The sequence below is a fragment of the Protopterus annectens genome, chromosome 9.part0, assembly GCF_019279795.1.
Source record: "Protopterus annectens isolate FY-2018-M chromosome 9.part0, PAN1.0, whole genome shotgun sequence".
Taxonomy (NCBI): domain Eukaryota; kingdom Metazoa; phylum Chordata; order Ceratodontiformes; family Protopteridae; genus Protopterus; species Protopterus annectens.
Genome location: NC_056743.1, coordinates 180,492,655 through 180,515,063, shown reverse-complemented (window position 1 = coordinate 180,515,063; position 22,409 = coordinate 180,492,655). Strand labels below are relative to the sequence as shown.

General features: G+C 42.6%; 1 protein-coding gene across 2 annotated transcripts in view; it reads right to left on the bottom strand.

Moving 5' to 3' along the window:
- The window catches only part of LOC122811120 (golgin subfamily B member 1-like), a 2,318,314-nt gene that overhangs the window by 1,395,067 nt on the left and 900,838 nt on the right, over positions 1-22,409 (bottom strand). For both annotated transcript variants that reach the window (XM_044082720.1, XM_044082719.1), the window contains exon 9: positions 16,793-16,884. In XM_044082720.1, the coding sequence (XP_043938655.1) occupies positions 16,793-16,884 (92 nt within the window). The remainder of the gene's footprint in view (positions 1-16,792; positions 16,885-22,409) is intronic.

Here is a 22,409-nt window from a genome sequence, read left to right as displayed (position 1 = left end):
CCTTCTAGACTTAGAATCCTTGTCTGGTTTATCTTGAAATCTCTTTCTTGGCATTTTCTTGTCCTTCTGTGGGGGTCTAGAGTCTCTCTGAGAGAAGGAGGTGGGCTTAGCTGAGTAGTTTCTCTGAAACCTGTGAACAGAAGCGAGGAAAGTTTGTCTGCAGTCCTTCAAAATGTTACCTAATTTTACCTTATTCTTGCAAGGCTTTAAACAATTTGGCCACTTAAGGGCCAAATAACAAGTCTCAATTCACAGGGGAATCCAGAAGCTTAGCTTTTACATGCTCAGGTAAGGAATGAGAACAAAGGAATGTATATCTTCTAATGACAGATCCAGAAACAGTTGTAATTGAGGAAGCTTCCACTGCATCATACCTGCACTTAATGCTATTACCTGGGAAGCCTAAGTCACCATACACATAGCTTGATGTTTAATGTCAGGTACTTCCACAGAAGACAGAAAAGCTGAAGGGGTATTCTCTACCCCAACACATATGAAGTTTCTTCTCTTACAAAAACTCTGCCCAAAATCAATAATGCAGAGTTACTCATCTCCTAAATGAAATTAAATTACTACAAACTCCTTTGTATAACTGATGTACTTATCCCCATGAAAACAATATATCCACCCTTGAAGACATCCTTTACTGCACATCACACAATATTACCAATGAAAGTCATCCTATGTGATGTCAAAATCAGCTGGAGTACTTTCACTATCTTTCTAGCATCAACCTTCATCGCTTCAAACTGTTTATTATAGGCTCATAGGTAGGTACTAGGCTATCGACCCTAGGGCCTATACAAGCCTAGCCAAAAACGTACCCTGGCTTTTGCCACCCAAGAAAATTGTTTTCCTGTGCCCCTGTCGAGCAGAGCCACAGAGGTGATCCCCGAGGTGAAGTTCCGATTTCCCATCCAATCATCAAGATTTTTCCTGAAGAGTGCTAATGAGGAGCTTTGTTCGATATAGATAGGTAGTTTGTTCCAGATTATGGGAAGTCTCTGGGACAGGAATCGATCCCTCCAGCATGTTCTGTTTATTGTGGTGACAAGGTTTAGGTCCCTAGAGCGTGTAGCTTGGAGGGATTGCGATTTCTTTACATGGTGCATGTCCAACAGCTCTAGGTTTGACATAGCTTTGTATGTTAGGCAGAGATTGCCTCTGAGTAGGCAATATGTGACGGAGTAAAGCTGGAGTTTTTTGAGATGGTCTGCGTAGGGAATCTGTTTGAGGCCGGTAATCCTCTTTGTGAGGTATTTCTGCGGCCTTTCCAGTTGTTGTAGATGTCTTGTGAGGTACACACACAAAGGGGTGTTGTACTCTATAATGGGTCTAATGAGTGACGAGTAGAGAGGAACAATGACCTCTTTTTTCCTGGATGAAAAACCTTTGGTGATGAGGTGTGCCACGTAGAAGTATTTCTTGACTACTGTGGCAGTGATTATCAAAGGAGAGACTACTGTCCACCTGTGCCCCAAGGTCTCTTATCACACTTTCAGTGTTAAGTAGACTACCACCTATGTGGTAGCTCATGGGTACAGAGTTTTTACCAAAGGGGATAACAATGCACTTTTTAGCATTGAGCTTGAAGCCATGGCTTTGACACCAGGCATCTGTCTCAGTGAGGCCCTTTTGTAGGATGTCCACATCATTAGGAGTTTCGATTATGGCTCCTAATTCGCAGTCATTTGCGAACTTCGTTAGACAAAGACCTTCTGTGTTAGCCTGTACTTCAGAAAAGTAGATCCCAAACAGGACAGGACCCAGGACTGAGCCCTGTGGTACTCCACTTGTCACTGGTCTGAAGTCAGATTTGGAGTCTGCTACTTTCACAGTGTGGGTTCTGTCAGTCAGCCAGTTGGCAACCCATCTTGTGACATGGGGAATTATACCTAGTTTAGTGAGTTTATCTATAATTCCAGAGTGAGTGATGGTGTCAAAAGCCTTGGCAAGATCTAGACAGACTGTGAACCACCTTACTCTCATCTACAGCTTTGGTGACTGCTTCAAAGAAGTCAATCAGGTTTAGTAGACATGATCTGCCTTTTACAAACCCGAACTGGGTGGGGTCCAGAGTTTGGAGATTATCAATGTCTTTGTTTATAAGTTCCATGATGATACGTTCCATGGCCTTGCAGACCAGGCTTGTTAGGCTAATGGGGCGGTAATTCCTGGGGTCCATGGTGGCTCCCCCTCTGTGGAGTGGGATAACCGTCTCTGTGTGCCATTCAGTGGGCACAAAGCCTAAATTGAGGGCATGATTGAACATGGTGCTTAGGTGAGGTGCCAGTTCATTCTGTAGTTCATGTAGAACAGAGTCTGGGATGTTGTCAGGTCCCATGGATGCTGTATTCTTGGCTTTGGAGAATGTGGTTTTTACCTGTTCAGCCGTGATTACAGGGACTTTGTATTCTTCCGGTATAGAGATGGGCCCTTTAGGGGGTGAGGGTGGGGGTTAAAGTCAGCACTGAACTTATCTGCCAAGATGTTGGCAATATCAGTTGGTTCTGTATATTTAGTGCCATTGTGCTGTAACTCAGAGCAGATCTGAGTATTGCCAGTCAGATTCTTGACAGTTATAGAATGCTTTGTGGTCATCTTCAGAATCAGTGGCGATTTTATTTTAATAACTAGCTTTAGAGGACTTTATGAGGGATCTCAGCTTCTTACTGAAGCTGACCAGGGAGTTCTTCCAGTCATGGGATTTTACTCTTTTGCAACAGCTTCTTTCTTCTGTTGTAGATGTTATTTATGGCAGGGGACCACCAGATTGGCTTCCTTATTTTTGGAGGATAGCATCTGGGTTCTGTTAGGGATAGCACGATCCATGCACTCGTGTAAGTGCTTACAAAGTGCATTTGTGCAGAATTCAGCAGTCGTACCTCTATTGTCCATCTGCATGGGTGTCGTGAAGTTTGCCACTTCTGTCTTAAGAAGCGTGAAGCTGGCTTTGGAGAAATTTTTTATGGTTGTTTCCCTAATGGGGGGTGGGGGCAGGATGTACATGTCTAGGCTGATTAGCTTGTGGTCAGATCTGACCAATGAGGAACTGACGTCTGGTGTGGAACACCAGTCGCCCATGTTGGTAATGACCAGGTCTAGGATATTGCTGCCCCTTTTGGGGGTGTGGATAAGTTGATCCAAGGCATTGGAATTCATGAACTCCACAAAACGTTGAGCAAAAGAGTTGGTACACGAGTAGTTTCTCAGTTAATAGTGGGGTAGTTGAAATCACCCATTATTAGGGTGTTGGGTTGTACCCTAATATTTTCCAGTGTATCAAGAAATGAGGAGTTGGAATCCTGGGGCATGGTGGAGGATCTGTAGCAAGTTACAATTTGGATTGCGGTCTTGCTCAGAGTTAGTTGCACTTGGACAAGCTCTGCTGCATTATGCTGAACAACTAGCCTGGAGGTGTGGATACCCTTAATGAATATGGACATGCCTCCACCTTTAGTGTTTCAGTCCAGGTTAGGTGGCTGAAAGGTGTGGTATGAATTATAGCCTGGTAATGCAGGGGTGCTCCCTGGAGCCTTGAACCAGGTCTCTGTCACTGCACAGATGTCGATGTTCTCCATTTTAAGGAGTGCCTCGAGTGAATGCATTTTGAGGGTTAGACTTCTAGCATTGAGTAGCATTACCCTCAGATTTTGCTTGCTTGTACCTGTTACGGTGGTGAACTTGTCATTTGAAACTTGCATAAAAAGTCACTATAGGGGTGGCAAGAGCCTTAGCAAGTACCCGGAATCCCAAGGGTGACAGGTGCAGGCCATCTCTGGCAAAGTACTGTGGCCTGTCGATCATGTCGTCCCAGGCAGACAGATACTGGATCCCCTTAGAATGACACCAGAAGCTTACTTCTACTCGCTAAAACAAATCCCAGGACACAAGTCCCATTCTTGACTGGATTCTGCTCTCTGATCCTTACAACTACACTGCATCAGAAGCACTTCCTGATATGGCATCAGATTGTACTATTCACCACTCCAAACAAGTATATAGAAATATGGGTAATCTCTCAAAATTTAACCCGGAATCATTTTTAACTGCTCTGAACTTACTTAACTTGACTATTCTAAAAGCCTTGCCCCTAGAATAGGCAATAGAAAGGTTCAAGTCAATTTTTTAAACATCAAGTCAATTTTTTAAACATCCTAAACAACCTTGCACCACTTAAGTATGAAGACAGTAACATTTAACTTTGCGCCTTGACTTACTAATCAGAGTTGAAATCTTATAGAAAACAGAAGCAAGGCATGGAAACACTGGCTGAAACTTAAAATTCCACAAAGAACTTTGTAACCTTAGCAAAAAGTAAGTCAACTTTGATAAGAAGAGAATAGTTGTGTAAGAACTTACCATAACCTTAGATGTCCTTTACATGTTGCAGTATTCATAACTGTAAGGAGGTTGCTGTCTGCAGTGCCGACATCCGGCCAGTATACTAAAGTTTTGCTTTGGGGTGGTGCGTGTGATGTCCTGCGCCAGGGCCATAAAGTGATGTAGGGTATAAAAGTGACGTCTGCACGTACCCTCTTCAGAATGGACTGTCGCATACAATAGTACTCCTGGAGGTTTAAGGAGGGTCAAGGTAGTTAGACCCTAGACACTTACATGTGGACTAGTATAAGGGTACTTGTTAGGCTGCGATTAGTGGAGAAGTCAGCAGGAATGCAAGATGATGATGTGCCCACAGGCAAGTAAAGTATAATAAGCAGGTGAGCAAAAGGAGGCAGGAAGGGAGGGACTGAATACTACAACATGGAAGAGAAGGCCATCTAAGGTTATGGTAAGTTCTTACACAACTATTCTAAGTCCTTCTATTCACATGATGCAGTATTCATAACAGCAGGGAGAATGCCAAAGCTTTTAGGTATGAACCTGGGTGGAGGATAGGGGGTCCTTGGTCAATGAGACCCTGAAGAATGGACCTGGTGAACCCAGTTCTAGCCCTAGTGGCTAGGTCCAGCTTGTAATGTTTGGTAAATGTGTGTACTGATGTCCAGGTGGCAGCTTCTAGAATTGAGGCATAGTCAACCCCCATGAAAAAGACAGCTGAGGAAGCAGCTGCCCTGGTAGAGTGTGATTTGACATGGCCCTATAAGGTTTTACCATGAGGGGAATAACACATTCCAATGGATTTTGAGATCCATGAGAAAATGGTTTGGTTGGTGACTGCCTTCCCTACAGCCCAGAGTTGGAAGGAAATGAAAAGCTGATCAGATTTTCTTAAAGGTTTTGTGTTATCTAAGTAATACCTCAGTTATCTGTGTACATTTAGAGAGTGCAGTGTTCTCGGAGAGGCATTTTGGGGGTTATGGTAAAAACAGAAAAGTTGATGATTTGGTTTAATGAAAGTTCATTAACCACCTTAGGTATGAAGGACAGATTAGTCCTGAGGGCAACCCTGTCCTTGAGGAAAATAAGGTAAGGAGGGATGGCCATAAGGGTTGCACCTCTGATATCCTCCTGGCGGATGTAAGGGCCACTAGTAGGACCACTTTTATGGGTGCACAGTTTTAGGGTTACTGAATGTGCTGGTTCAAAAGGAGAGAGTGTTAGTTTTTCTAGTAAAAAATTCAGGTCCCAATGTGGAGGGATAGGCTTCCTGGGGGCCTGATATGAAGGACTCCTTTCAGGAACAGCTTGACATCCAATCTGGATGCCAGCAGTGGTAACATGGGCAGACAGGCAGAGATGGGAGATAAATGGACTTTGACTGATGAGTAGATGAGTCCTGAGTGAAGAAGCTCACACAGATAAGAAAGGACCAAGGGAAAGTACAGTCGTGTACACTTTCCATAAATGTAGATGCTCAAGTGTATTCACTGTTGCAGTCATCACACTTGGGTTATCTGGTTGCAGGTAGCCCTCAGTCGGCCCGAATAACAGAGTCTTGGGATTTCTGCATCGGATGCCGTCACCTCTTCCATGACGGAAGGTCATCAGGGGTATAAAACATGCAGCTGACGCCATTACATCAGTTTTCCTTGCTAACGATGTCAGGAGCCCCCAAAATAGGAAGCAATTACATGGAGTGGAACACCTCCAGTAAAAAGTAAATACCATTGCCATAAGATATGGCCAAAAAAGAGGATAGGTAGAAAGTATAGAAAAGTCAGGGAGCTGGAGGGAGGGTAACCAGGACTGCAACAGTGAATACACTCTAACATCTACATTTATGGTAAGTGCACACAACTGTACTATGTTCTTCGTGTTTCACTGTTGCAGTGATCACACTTGGGTTGATTCCCAAAGCTGAGGAAGGGTGGAGGCAGTCGATAAGTATTATGGCTGGCTAGCAGGCCTTATAAGACTGCTGTAGCAAATCCAGCTCTGGATTTAGAAAAGATAGGCAAGTGGTAAGGTAATGCTTGGTGAAGATGTGCCCTGAACTCCAGGTTGCAGCTTCCAGGATGTCTACGGTAGGGAATCCCCTGATAAATGCGTTAGAGGTTGAGGTAGCCCTAGTGGAATGGGTTCTAATCCCCTGTGCGGTAGGTTTTCCATGGTGCCTGTAGCAGAAAAGGATGCACTGTGCTATCCATCTGGAGATGGTTTGCTTTGAAATGGCCTTGCCCTCTGCCCCTGTAGCAAAGCTGACTAGCAAGTGGTCAGATATTCTGAAAGGTTTAGTCCTGTCAAGGTAGAACCTAAGCTGTCTGTGCACGTCCAAGGAGTGCAGGATCCTTTCCCCTTTATTCTGAGGATTAGGAAAAAAGGTTGGTAAATGGATGGATTGGATTAAAGCCACACTGGATACCACCTTGGGCATAAATGATGGGTTAGTCCTGAGGGAAACCCTGTCCGCATGGAAGATAATGAAGGGTTCCACAACCATAAGCACCTGTAACTCAAACACTCTTCTTCCTCAAGTTATGGCTAGAAGTAAGGCTGTTTTCCAAGAGAGGAATTTTAACTCTGCTGTAGCAGCAGGCTCAAAAGGGGGGAGCGTGAGCTTCTCTAGTACAAAGTTAAGGTCCCAGGCAGAAGAGGGAGCTCTCCTTGGGGGTCTTAAATTGTTATCTCCTATCAGGAACTGTTCAATCAGAGGGTGAAAGAAGAGGGGTGGCTCAGTATTGTAATGAGCTGAGATTGCAGAGGCATGAATCTTAATTGATGAGAAAGATAAGCCTTTGTGGAAAAGCTCTGCTAGATAATCTAGGATTTGAGGTAAGGTGGGCACGGCTGTGTCCTTTCTTGAGACCGGCTCCAAGAACAGTATCTTTTCCACTTTTCTGAATAGGATTTCCTAGTACAAGGCCTCCTGGTATCAAGGATAACATCCAGCACCTGTTTGCTGAGGGTTGCTGGTGATGTATTCAGGGAATCAGTCAGGCTGCCAGGTTCAGGGTTTGCAGCTGAGGATGCAACATCTGTCCCTCTTGCTGGGACAGCAGAGAGGGGGTCTGATGTAGGTACCTGGGTGGCACTGCTGTCAGAATGGTTGGAGTGGGTACCAGTGCTGGCGCGGTCCGTTTGGTGCAATAAGGACTATCCTTGGTCTGTCCTGTTTGATCTTGAGTAGTACTTTTGAAAGGAGGGGAAGAGGGAGAAAGGCATAGACTGAGAGGTTTTCCCATGTAAAGGATAGGGCATCCACTTTCCATACTTGGCTGTGAGAAATTCTAGTGCAAAATTTGCTCAATTGATGGTTTTGGGGGGAAGCAAAGAGGTCCACTTCTGGTGTCCCCCACCTGTGTATTAGAAGTTTGAATGAGTTGGGTTCCAATTTCCACTAGTGTGGGTCCATTAGATTTCTGCTTAAGTCATCTGTCAGTAAATTTTGTTTGCCTAGCAGGAACTGAGCTTGCAGGTGCACTTGATAGCTCAAGGCTGTGTTCCACAGAGCCATGGCTAACCTGCAGAGTGGGTAGGAATGAGTTCCCCAATGCTTGTTTATGTACCACATAACTGTGGTGTTGTCTGTCTTTATCAAGAGTTGTCCTGGCAGGATAAGGCATTTGAAGGCTGTCAGTGCATTCTGTACAGCTAACATTTCTTTTTGATTGATATGCAGGTGAATTTGTCCTGGGCTCCATTTGCCTGCCATGTGAGCCCCCCATGCATAGTCTGATGCGTCTGTTGTCAGGGTTTGGGCGGTGGGAGGGTTGAGTGAAAGGGAGTCCCTTGTTGTGGTTGCAAGCCTCTGCCCACCCAAGGAACTCTGCACTTAGGCAAGGAATGATAGGAATCACTGTTTCCAGGTCCTGAGAATGTTGACACCAGAGACTTTTTAAGTACCACTGAAGTTTCCTCATATGTAGTCTTGCATATGGAATTAGTAGAACGCATGAGGCCATGAACCTTAGAGCTTGCAATATTTTTCTTGCAGATAGCTGGGTTTGGGTGGCCAGTAGTTTGAAGTAATTTGTCAAATAAACCTGCTTTGCTGGAGTGATGAATGCCATTTGGGAAGTTGTGTTCAAACTTGCTCCTAGGAATACAATCTTTTGGCTGGGCACCAGATCCGATTTCTTTTCATTGATGGTATACCCCCAGAGAAGTTAGGAGTCTCTTTACAAACATCAGGTGCTGAAGAAGCAATTCCTGACTGTCCCCCTATATCAGGCAATCGTCCAAGTATGGGTAAATTTGAATATTTCGCTGCCTGCAGTATGCAATGACTGGAGCCAGGCACTTTGTGATAACCCTGAGCACAGTAGATAAGCCAAAGGGAAGTGCAGAGAACTGATAGTGCATAGAGCCTGCCCTGAAACATAGACATTTCCTGCAAGACTCCCTTATGGTGATGTGCAGATAAGCTTCTTTTAAGTCTAGGGTGACTAGCCAGGAGTCCTTGGCTAGCATAGGAAGCAGCTGCTGGAGTGTAAGCATTTTGAATTTTGGTACCACCAGGGAGGAGTTGAGAGTTGATAGATCCAGAATAGGGCGTCAAGAGTTCTCTTTTCTGGGCACCAGAAACAGTCTGGAGTAGAAATCCTGTCCCCATTGCTCTGTTGGAACAGGTTGAATAGTCCTGATACTGAGAAGAGAAAGTATTTGCTTTTGGGCCTCTGCCCACTGGTTTGGAGGAAGGTCTGGCAATCCGCTTGGGGTTGGCAGCAAGTGGGAGTAGAATCTGTATCCCTGGGATACAATGTTTAAGATCCATCAAGTCCTGGGTAATATACTCCCATTTTTTTGCATGCAGGGTGAGTTTTCCTGCTAGGGGTGCAAGCACTTGAGCATGGCTGGGAAGGATGAAGGACAAGTCATTGTGAACTTTTTCCATAAGGGGGTGGCTTACCATTCCCTGTTTTTGAGGAGGGAGCACTCCATTGTTTAGATCTGTGTATACCCTGAGACTGTAGTCTTTGTGGTCTGTTGCCCCTGGGTTTGGACTGAGAAGGTCTGGGAGGGACTGGACAGGACCAGTTTTTTGAAGGCCAATGCCTACTGAATCTAGGTGGCTGTATCTGTAAGAAATCTTTAACAGTTTGCAGAGATTTAGCTTTTTCCTCCATCTTTTTAAGAACTACTTCTGCTTTTGAGCCAAACAAACATTCTTGGTTTAATGGAGCATCTAGTAATTTTGCTTTGACATGGTCTGGCAAAATTTGTTTCTTCAACCAAGCATGCCTTCTCAGAATAGACCCAGTGACAGCAGCCCTGCAAGATGCTTCTAAGGCATCAAAACCATACTGCAAAGTAGGTTTACCAACTTGGTTTGCCGAATGCATTTACTCTTGTAAGTCTTTATTTTCTGCACAATCAGGAATCAACAACATTTTTTGATTAATTAGTTCCATAATATGCTGTTGGTACTTCAACATGTGAAACTGGCAATTTAAAGCCCTGATGGCAAGAGTTGCAGAGGTATATACCTTCTTACCCCCATCTGTCTAAAACCATAGAATCCCTGTACGAAGGGGTAGGGCTTTTGGCTGTAGTAGCCTTAATACCTTTAGGTCCCTGGGAAATGGTCTCTGGATCCGCAGTGGGATTTTTATTGAGAGTCAGGTACTCTGTAGTACCTATCAGGCTTTCTAGGAGTTGGTGGTAAAGTATCAGGGGTAAGACTGGATTCCATGAAGACATTATCTACAATATCCAGGACAGGGGGTATAGCTAGACGCCTATGCTGAGGCAAGTCTAAAAATTCCCAGAGTCTCTTTTTGGACTGTGGGTAGTCCTAGCACCCCAGCGGAAATGCTCTGTTAGGGTATGCAAGGTTTCACCAAAAGAAAAGTCCTCTGGTGGGGGGAGGCAGAGGGAATGGAATCCTCTGCATCCGAGTCCTCATAGGTAGATAAGGGTATGTCCTGGTAATCATAGGGGTCAGAGTCATCGGACGCATGGTCTGTAGAATCAGAAGGAAAGTCAATTCTTTGTCTTTTAGAGGGGGAAGGCTGGCTTCCCCTAATTAAAGTAAGAAGGTCCTCAGCCATTCTAAGCATTTGTTCCTGTGGCATGGGAGCTTGAAAATGCACTTTGGTGGTCAGTTTCCTAGGCATAGTATGAACTCTGGGCCTGAAAAATTTGGTAGTTTTAGTCATTAATGAAGAAGTCAGTTTAATACAAACATCGGAAGGTCTGAATACACCCTCAGAAGTCGGTGCCTGCACAGCGGCTCTGGATCCATTCAAGGTAGATACATTCACAGGTTCCATAGTCAAAGAAGCATATCACAGCATACTGGACTCCAAATGGGTCTCAGTAGAGGCCTGTAAATCTGTAGACGTGGGCAACAGGGGCTGTGAAAGTGCCTCACTGAGTACCGGCGGACTGGCGACAAGCTTAACGGAAGAGTCATTGGCAGTTTTGGACCTATGCGGTCTGTCTCTGTCATTATCCTTGCGTTTTTTTGGAAGATCGGTAGTCAGATGGCTCGTGAAAAGCATTTTGGAATACGGTGAGCAAGGGAGAAAGAATTTAGTGACAAAAATAGCCCAACGAAGAATAGTTCAGGCATTGAACAAGGCACAAAACCGACAGCGAGGGACGTTGTGGTCCAGGCCAAAACAGGTGATGCAGTAAGAATGAATAACTCTGTCAGGTATTTGCTTTCCACAGGCAAGACAATTGTTAACTTTTTCTGACATCAGTTAAAGCAAGAAAAAAGGATCCCCAACGGGGTACTTAGCATTAGAAGACTTCAGGTTTGAAACTCGAAAAACAAAAATTTCAGGAAGAGGTCGACCGGCACTTGCGAACTGCTTCTGCTTCGAGCTCCCGCATGGCAAGAAAAGCTGATGTAATGGCTTCAGTTGCATGTTTTATACCCCTGAAGACCTGACGTCATGGAAGAGGCAACAGCATCAGACGCAGAAACCCCAAGACTCTGGTATTCGGGCCAACTGAGGGCTACCTGCGGGCAGATAACCCAAGTGTGATGACTGCAACAGTGAAACATGAAGAACATTCATATTCCTACAGCTGAAAGGATTTTCCAGTCTTGCTAACCTTTGGAGAGCATCCCTAACTTGAGGCACGAAGAGTCTCACACCATCATAAGGGGTATTTAAAGGATGCCTTGAAATGCCTCACAAAGTTGCACAAATGCATCCAAGCATTTCTCATTACAGTAAGGTTAATGTCTTCTGCCTTCGAAATGCCCTCAGTCTCACTGGAAATGATGCACATCAGGACTTTCAAGAGGGAATGAAAGTGGCCAACCGCAAGCCCATAGTTTTCTTGCCCTCTACAGAAATGGATTGCAAGAGAGATATGAACAGGGTCTTTGTCAAATCACTCTAGAAACGTGTCACGTGTGACAGGTAGTTCAGCACTCTCAGTCCAAAAGTTGCTGAAGTGTAAACCTGCTTCCCAAATCTGTCCAGCACCCTGGAGACTCTGCTGGGGGTTTTTACAAAACAGCTTACTTTGGCAAGCTCCTTTTTGGTGGCTGCCACCACAATCTTTGGGTGATATCAAGAATTTATCAGGCTTGTGTGGGACAGGTTTCAGCAACATCCAGTTTCTTCTATGCACGCTTCGAGATTAGGTCTACCATCTCATCCACAAGAGAGACCATCCAAGAAGTAGGTGGGATGGTTCTAAAAGTCTCAAGAAAAAACAAATCCTCCTGGGAGGGAGCTTCAGTGGACCACACACCTTTCTATCTCAATAGTTCAAGAGTCTTTCCAAATGAGACGTCCTCTAGGAGGGATTTGGGGCCCCCTTCCTTTCATCAAAAGTCAAGAGTCTTCGGTTAACTACTCCTGAGGGAGTCGAGATTCTGCCTCTTGCATGCATACTTCTGAGGAACTTCTATATTGGGGTGCTCCGGTGAAGACTCAGAAAAAGAATGGAAATCCTGAAAATGGACTTTCTTGAGGCTCAATGAGGCCAGCTGTCCTGATGGGATAAGATGAGCAGGATCAGGACCTAAGGGCATCCTGTGAGGGATGGACAGATCAGAGTGTGGAAGAGATATCAACTCAGGGAGAGCGCTCTCTCTATGACTTTGAAGACAAAAGCAGAGGGATGACCCAAGACCACTCAGATCATAGCCACAGTTTCTGCTCCAGACTGTTCCCAGTATTTGGCTCAGCCATGCTCTGAAGCTGGCACTAAGCTGTTTAATGATGGGACTTCAAGAGGAAGGGATGGCTTTGAAAACTGCAAAGTCGATCCCACCCCCTTGGGTCAGTCAGAGATGCCTCAGCCCCAAGATCCTTCTAGATATGAGCTACTCAGGACCAGCCAAATCACAGAAACCATCAGAGTCTAAGATGACCAGTTCTTCGGATCCAACACAGACAGTCCTTGGGTAAAATTCAGGTCCAAAACCCCAGAACTCAAGAGGCAAACGGGTAAGAAGCAACAATGGAATAATGAGAAGAAATTAAGCTTACGGGTCCAACAGTGGTTGGATCCAGGAGAACCCACAACTTAATGTGGGTCCTGATGAACATCCTCATCATTCCACATGTCAGCTTTGGGTAGACTTCTGGTAGACGACACTGACAGAAAAAAATGAAGTTATATACAGGGGCCTAGAAAACTGGTGAAAGATCCTGTCCTGTAAGAAAGGATAATGCAGTCAGGGGAAATAGGCTCCAGAGAGAACCAAGTCTATGGCAATGGGGGGGTACTGGTTCTGACAACTACTGGATCTGAGATGGTGGTTGAATCCAAAGATTTTGGAAGTTTGGCCTCCAGAGCTGAAGAAGCAAAAGAAAAGGAACAGTCTGAACCATTGCTTCCTGGCCTCTTTAGATTGATCCTTAGGACTATTACCACTCCTCGCCTTCTCAGGTCTGTCAGTAGGCTTTTTGACAGAGGATAAAGATCCCAAAGCAGAAGGATGAGGAAGGGATGAATCTTCCATTGGGGCAGAGAGAAGTCCTTTCAGGATGAGCTTGTTCCTGTGCTACATAATGGCCTGAGTATCAAAAGTAGTGGAAATGGATCACTGTTCCTCCAGGTGGGCAGCTTCAAGACGATGCACACATTTAGTGTGAGCATCCAAATTTGGAATCTTGTGGCTGCTGGCAACAGCTTTTTTTGAAGCTGGAAGGTTTGTTGGCCATCCTGCAAAAAATCTCAGTCAACAACAAACACTACAACAATTCTACAATAAGTTGTAAAACACACACCATACAGCTAATAACCTACACTGTTAGAAAAAACACTACAAAAACTAAGTAATTCTAACAGCTAATAACCTACACTATGAGAAAAAACACTACAAACAGTGCGGACACTAAGTAATTCAAGCAGCTAATAACCAACACTGAGAAAAAAACACTACAAACATGAAGTAATAACAGACAAGGTGTCAAAGCAGCACAAGGCACAGGATGACAAAGAGAAACCTCTAACTTCTAAAAGTCAACTGTAAAGGTAAAAAGCTGGTAAAAGCAGAAAGATAAACGCTAAAGGCTAGAAATATAAAATCAGAAAGGTATTCAAGAATCATCATAAAAAGATTTGCACTTGATCTTCACTGCTCAGGCTCAGTGTAGCTACGTCTGTATCAAACAAGTGAGATGTGAGATGACTAGAGGGGGGAGAAGACTAGTAAAGATAAGAGGAGGAGGCTAAGCTTTGGATACAAGTCTAGACTGGCCTTAGTGAGATACGGGGTCGGATCTGATACCTAACCGATGAGGAACGTACAGAAGAAAACATCAGATACAGTTTTACTTTTTTATATCCCTGTTGTAAACTGTATGCTCTACCATACAGCATGCAGTCACAGATATTTTAAATGCAAGGTAGTGGATTATTACCAGTGTTGCAAAGGTCAGTCATATTAAAGTAATGAGATAATTTTTTGGTTGTAATGCATCTAAGTTTTACACAGTAACAAGATAATAAAGGCTGGAAAGAAGCAAGTTCAAGTTTAAATATGTCTTGGGTTGCTGGAGGGATGTAAAGGTATATTTATTAAATTCCATGCAGAATTAAAAGATAATTTTCTCCATTTTAACAGCTGTGGATATCTACATTAAGTTCTAAGCTTACACTATAGAAAATGTTTAAGTGAAAAGGCTTAACATGACAGAAAGAGACAGCGATGAAAATCAAGAAAACAGAACTTTTGCGTTTTGAAATGTGTAGCCAAGTAATAATCCAATAGCACCAATTGTTGAACTGTAAGATGGAGGAAAAAGCAACTAAGTTAAGAAAACTATAACGTTAGAGCTTTTATTAACCACAAGCACTTTCGGAGAGAATCCTATCTCTCCTTCCTCAGACCAAAGTAAAACAGTCAATTGTTACAACATGCTCCTTTAAATAGGATGCAATCAACCAATTAACAATTATCAACTGATTACTTTCAATAAATACCAAAAGATATGTTTATGTGTTAAAACCAAAAAGGAACCTTACTCTTTTAAAAATCGGACTTGCTTCACTGTTAAAAACATAATTTTTTAAAAGCCTTTTTATATAAAAAATTAATAATGTATACATATACTCATATGTCAGACACTCACAACCCTTATGTTATGTAAAATTCTAGTACATGATTTGTAAAATACATACAAAACAGCTACAGTTAAAGCTTATAACTTTAGCGTTTACATAAAACTCAGTATACAGGCGTTTTTGAGTGGTTATTAATATAATAGTAGCAGTATTTCCCAGTTAGTTTCCCAAATGTTAACAAATTTAGATTTAAAATTTAAATTCAAATTTCTGTACCTTGTTTCATATACTAACTATTCTAAATATACTCCGAGGGGAAACAAAGCTATTAACTCCTATTATATTACATGAATAAGCCCTATTTGATGTACAAGTATATATGGGCTTAATATGTTTAAATACTTATAACATCACTCATTGGCTTTTACTTTTTGTTTAAAATAAATACGGGCCCCTATGCCCTTGTGCATAAGTGAAAAGGCTTAACATGACAGAAAGAGACAGCGATGAAAATCAAGAAAACAGAACTTTTTGCATTTTTGAAGTTTGTGGCTATTTTCTTTCCAATAGCACCTAATTTTAGTTGAAATCTAGCACGTGCAGGTGTAGGCAGTTAAGTATAAGAAGTCTAAACAGTGTGTTCTGAGCAAGTTTTACAAAAGGTAATGTAATTAAATTTACAAGGGATACTGACATTGACTAGCAGTTCAGTGAAACAGTGTGGTGTATGTGAAATCAGTGAGGTAAAATGTAACTAATTTTTCAAGGGACATTAGCAAGCCATTCAGTAAAAATAACAGAAGTTTGAAACTGTGGGAAGGGAGTGGTCATAAAATTAGTTGCTTCCTCAGCAGCCTTAGTACTTTAAAGCATTAAAGACAGCAGTGCACAGTTTATTTTTTATGGTAGCCAGTGCAGTTTTTCTTGAGGCTTAAAGTTAATATTTACTGAAAGCATACAAGTTGTTTTTCACACCACTGAGAGGGGATAGAAATAACAGCAATAAATGTAAATGGGAATGCAAGCTGTAATGTGCACATTAGCATGGCAAAATTTATGTTTTTTCAAGTGTAGACTTCCTGTTTAAAAAGTGTATCGAGATATATATATATATATATATATATATGTATATTTTTTTTTGCTGCAAGTTAGGAGGGGATTTTTATTTTGAAAATACAGTTAGTTTTTGGTTTCTTGAGTATTTTTACTGATGTGACTAACCTGCCAACCATTAGCATGGAAGCTGCAATATCACATTTGAAAGCTCTGTCAAGTCTAATATCTGGGAGTAATAGCTTTTTATCACAATGGTTGTGGATGGATGGAGGCTTTGTGGACATTAACAGGGAATGCAAATGGCCTCACAGGTACAGGTAAAATGCAAAAAAAAAGCTTTTAATTATATTAAGTGTGGGGTGTAAGTAGCAATGTTTCAAGAGACATATTTGGGTATAACTGAGCATGTGAATTTGACAAGAAAGCTGTTCCAGAGCAGACATATCAGGCACAAATAATAAGGCTCACACAGTGATACAAGCAGAAAGAACGAAAAACGATTTATTGTACTAATGGTTACTGGAAGGGGAAGATGATTATGCTGGACCACATGTACATTCCACTTAAAACAACTATTCTGGAGCTTAGGAGAATTTTGTGAGAAATAAGCTGTAGAACTCCAAAAAGTGACTATAAAACTTTCTCAAGGTAGAGCAGGGGACTGGAATAATACCCCAAATATGCCACAAGGGAAGCAGTGCCTTCAAATGCCTTTGGCCAACATGAGGAATACAATTTCTGTATCCTCCGTATGTAGACTCTGACTTTTAATCCCCAAAAATAATGTAAAGATATTACTGGTACTGTCCATTTCAGAAATTCAACAACATTTTCATTCTTCAGCTGCTATGTCATTTAATGTCCTAGTGGTGAATGCTTACACTTAAAACTAAGATGCAAAATTATTTACCTGTGATGCCGCTCTTTTTGTAACTTGTTCGAGATCTGCTTGTATTTTTCTCTGCTGTTCCTCATAGATTTCCAACTTTTCCAGAAGTTCTTCTGCAAATAATACATATTACAAATGTGACTTAAATCTATATAGGAATCAATTCAGACAAAGCCACAGAATAAATTAAAAATAGCTAGATATACTATACACCCATTTGTTTATACACTACTTCATTACCAGATATTATTTAGTGGCTGACCATTGCCCTACTCATAAAACCAGTTGAATATATGCTTTTTCTACATCAAGACTCATCAATGCCGCAGCATTTTCTTACATTCTGCTTCCCTGTGGATAATCATTGTCTTATTAATATTGTCAAATGTTTGCTTCCCCTCCAAAAAACCACACTGATCAATAACACATGAATTTTAGCAACATCTGTGCGATTCTCCAAGCCAGTACAGACAAAAAAATATATCATCATCATTTAAAATTGAAAAAGGTCTATATGAAGCTGGGTCTGAAAGATCTTTACCCTCTTTCACAGTCCACAACTCTTTCTCCTATGCCCAATGTCCTTAAATACCAGGGAATGTTCAGCAAACAACTGAAGTCAGGATGGGCTTGATGGCTGTAATGAGATTAGGGGTTGGGGGCAAAGAGGACACAATTTTTTAAACTCCATTATACATTTTCATCTTGTATTACCCTTTTTTCCATCATGGGCTTCCATCACTTCCTGCAACAGCTTTGAAATGCAATTAGTGTTTCCACAAAAATAAAACAAACAAAACTGTTGAATATTCTCAGAATACTCAACAGCAGCAATAACAACAACAACACATCTTAGGCATCTCCTCAGAAATGACACTGCTCACATATCACACCACTTATAACCATTTTTGAAAGTTTATTTTTAATTATTTGCTAAACTGGATAATAACATTAATGCTTGCAAATTATTTTGAGCTATATCCCAGGCCAGAAGATCAAACGTAAAGATTACATGCAGGGATAGTTTAGACTAGCTACTGAGTACCATGTTTGGCAAGTGAAAGGAAATCTGACGGCCTTAAAGTCCACATTGATGGGGAGCACATGCAAAACCCCTACAAGTTGACCAGCTTTCAGTAATACATTCTTGTCACAAAAGCACTCCTCAATCCAGTCCAACCATCTTCTATCTTTAAGTTCCTGTTTTTCCTTCTTTCACATTTTGTTAGCAAGTCTGAAACTATGGTATCCCTGCAGTACACTTACCGGTCAAACTGTTCATGTTATTCTTTTTCTTCTTTTAGTCAAGTGAAATAATATTTATATCCACCTCTAATGCCTTCCACTTAAACATCTCATGTTTCACTTCTCTTGGATTATATTGCGCTGACGTGCAACTGTACCAAGTATTTCTCTACCATACTGCTGAATGCATAAAGTACAGTTTTGTACCTACCACAAATGTAGATGTTCGAGTGTTCACACTGCTGCAGTCATCACACTTGGGTTATCCTGCCGTCAGGCGGTCCCGCAGTCGGCCAGAGTTCCAAAGTCTTGGTCCGGTGTCGGTTGCTGTTGCTTCTTCCCTGACGTCAGTGCGCCAGGGGTATACAAGATGCATCCAACGCCATTTTCTTCCGTTTTTTTTGCCCCAGATGTCAGGTGCCCCCACGTAGGTAGGCAATACATATTTCTAATAAAACATATATAAAAAATAAAAACAATACCTTCAGATACAAGCAAATACACCACAAAGGTTGTATAGGATAGAAAGGTATAGATAAGTCCAGCTAGGACAGAGGGGATGCAGGGAGGGTAACCTGGACTGAAGCAGTGTGAACACTCGAACATCTACATTTATGGTAGGTACAAAACTGTACTATGTTCATTGTGTTACACTGCTGCAGTCATCACACTTGGGCAGAATCCTAAAGCTAAGGTTGGGTGGCTGGTTTATAAAGCGTTAGGAGTGGCTATGAGGCCCTGCAGAACTGCAGTGGCAAATCCTGCTCTGGATTTACAGTAAAGAGGCAAGTGGTAATGCTTGGTAAAGGTGTGCACTGAACTCCAAGTTGCAGCCTCCAAAATTTCCTTGGTTGGTACTCCTCTGAGAAAGGCTGTTGAAGTGGCTGTTGCTCTGGTAGAATGTGGCATAATGTTATCAGGGACTGATTTTCCATGCTGTGTGTAGCAGTAACGAATACAGAGTCCTATCCATTTGGAGACAGTCTGCTTTGAGATAGCCTTGCCCTGTGATCCTGCAGCATATGCTACAAACAGTTGCTCAGTTTTCCTGAAAGCTTTTGTTTTGTCCAAGTAGAAGCGTAGCTGCCTGTGTATGTCCAAAGAGTGTAGAAGTTTCTCCCCTTTATTCTGGGGGTTTGGATAAAAAGTTGGCAAATGGATGGTTTGGTTAAGAGCCACACTAGATACCACCTTTGGCATAAAGGTAGGATTTGTCCTTAAAGAAACTCTGTCCTGATGAAAAACTATAAAAGGTTCCACTGCCATTAATTCATGTAGCTCTGAGACTCTTCGTGCTGAGGTTACTGCCAGGAGCAGAGCTGTTTTCCATGATAAAAGTTTTAGATCAGCTGTATTGGCTGGCTCAAAAGGTGGCAGGGTCAGTTTTTCCAAAACAAAATTGAGGTCCCAAGTTGGTGGTGGTGCTCTCTGGGGTGGTCTTATGTTTTTAGCCCCTCTGAGGTACTGCTTTAGCAAGGGATGAGAGAATAAAGGAGGGTCCGTGTTGTAATTTGCTGAAATGGCAGAGGCGTGGATCTTAATTGATGAGAAGGATAGGCCTTTGTCCAGCATCTCAGTTAAGTATTGTAAAATCTGAAGAATGTTTGGGACAACAGGGTCAAGGCTTTGAGCCTGGTTCCAGGCACAGAATCTCTTCCATTTTTCTGAGTAAGATTTCCTGGTGCTAGGCCTCCTGGCCTCCAAAATGACATCCATAACAGCTTTAGTGAGAGGTATTGCCTGTTTGACTAATGAATCTGCCATGCAGCCAGGTTTAGGGTTTTGAGCTGACCGTGCAGGATCTGAGTCAGAAGGTGTGAAATTTGAGGCAAAATCCATGGTGGGCCTTGAGCTAAGTTCTTTAAGATTGGGTACCAGTGCTGGCGTAGCCAGTCTGGAGAAATCAGGATCATGTGTGGTTTTACTTGTCTGGCTTTTAGGAGTACCTTTGAAAGGAGAGGCAGTGGTGGGAAGGCATAAACTTTTAGGCTTTTCCAGCTGAATGAAAGAACATCCACTTTCCATGCTTGTGTGTGGTAAGTCCTTGTGCAGAATTTTTGTAGTTGGCAATTCATTGGGGAGCCAAAGAGATCTATGTCTGGGCATCCCCATTTTTGCGTTACCATGCTGAAGATTTGTGGATTCAATTTCCATTCGTGAGGATCCATGACATTTCTGCTTAGATCGTCTGCCAGAGTATTTTTCTTTCCTGGCAGGAATTGTGCTTGCAAATGCACTTGATAAGTTAGAGCTGTGTTCCACAAGGTCATGGCTTGCCTGCATAGGGGATAAGAATGAAAGCCCCCTTGCTTGTTTATGTACCACATTACTGTGGTGTTGTCTGTCTTTAATAATAATTGTCCTGGATGCAGAAGGTCCTTGAAAGCTGTTAGGGCATTTTGAACAGCCAACATCTCTTTTTGAATGATGTGAACATGCATTTGGTCTGTGGTCTCCTTGCCCTGAATACATTTTCCTGCCATGTGTGCTCCCCAGGCGTAATCCGATGCATCTGTTGTTAGAGTCTGTCTGACTGTGGGTAGAGTGAAAGGCTGACCCTTGTTGAGGTGACATGCCTGTGCCCACCATCGAAATTCCTGTTGTAGGCAGGGAATTATTGGTATTATTGCTTCTAAACTGTGAGAGTGTTGAGTCCAAACACTTTTCATGTACCATTGCAATTTCCTCATATGCAGTCTGGCATATGGTATTAGTAGTATGCAGGATGCCATGAATCCCAGAGCCTGCAGAATTTTTCTTGCAGGGAGATGGGACTTTTTTGCCAGTAATTGAAAATATTGAGTCAGTTGTCCTTGTTTGTCTGGCGTGAGATAAGCCACCTGGGCCATTGTATTTAAGCTGGCACTCAGGAATATTATCTGTTGTGAGGGCACTAGTTTTGACTTTTCGTTTACTGTGTACCCTAGAGAAATTAGCAACCTTTTTACAAATGCCAGACGCTTTAGAAGAATGCCCTTTCTCTCTGCTTGAATGAGGCAGTCGTCCAGGTATGGATATATTTGAATTCCTTTTTGTCTGCAGAATGCAATTACTGGTGCCAGGCACTTTGTAAAGACCCTGGGCATAGTAGATAAGCCAAAGGGCAGTGCAGAGAATTGGTAGTGTATTGTACCAGCTTTGAATCTGAGGTATCTTCTGCAATCTTGTCTGATAGGGACACGCAGGTATGCCTCTTTGAGGTCCAAAGTAACAAGCCAAGCCTTCTTGCCCAGCATGGGAAGAAGCTGCTGAAGTGTCAACATTTTGAATGTCGGAACATCCAGGTAAGTATTTAGAGTTGAAAGGTCTAGTATGGGTCTCCAGGCTTTATCCTTTCTGGGGACCAGGAAGAGTCATGAGTAAAATCCTTGTCCTTGTTCCTGCTGTGGTACTTTTTGAATAGCTCTCATGTCCATTAGGGCTGAAATTATTTTTTTGAGCCTCTGCCCATTGATTTTGTGGCAGGTTTGGCATTCCTTTTAGCCTTGGTAAAGTGTGAAAGTGGAACCTGTAACCTTGAGATACAATATTGAGAACCCATTTGTCTTGGGTGATTGTTTGCCAATTTTGAGAAAAAAAGTGCTAGTTTTCCCCCTAAGGGGGCTACCAGAAGGGAAGTGCTTGGCATACGAAGGGGGAAGTCATTGGGACTGTTTCCTGTAAAGTTGAGACCTGTCCTCACCTCCTTTTGGGGTTGAGGTACCCCACTGTCATTGTCTGTTAGACCCTTGGGGTTGAGATCTGCCTCTTGGGCGTCTGTATCTGCCTCTTTGTGGCCTGTCTGACACTGGAAAGGACCAATTCTTTGTAGGCCAATTTCAGCTAACTCGAGGTGGCAGTACCTGTAAGAAATCTTTGACTGTTTGCATAGATTTAGCTTTATCCTCCATTCTCTTTAACACCTCTTCTGCCTTAACGCCAAACAAGGTATTACGCTGTAAAGGAGCATCCAATAATTTTGCCTTAACATGATCAGGTAAACTCTGTTCTTTTAACCAAGCATATCTTCGAATCACAGAACCTGTAACTGCAGCTCTACAAGAGGCCTCTAAAGAATCAAAACCACATTGCACAGTATGTTTTCCCACCTGTTTAACTGCATGCAATAAATCCTGCATTTCTTTATAGTCAGGAGCTTCTGAGCTTGCAAGCATTTTCTGTTTTAACTGAGCCATTAAATATTGTTGGTACTTAAGCATGTGAAACTAGCAATTTAAAGCCCTTACTGCCAAAGTTGCAGAAGTGTAAACTTTCTTCCTCCATCTATCCAATGCTCTAGAATCCCTGTCAGAGGGGACTGGATTTTTTGCAATGGAAGCCTTAACCCCTTTGGGACACTGGGAAATGGTTTCTGGGTCAGCAGAAGGGTTTTTATACAGAAACTTGTGTGAGT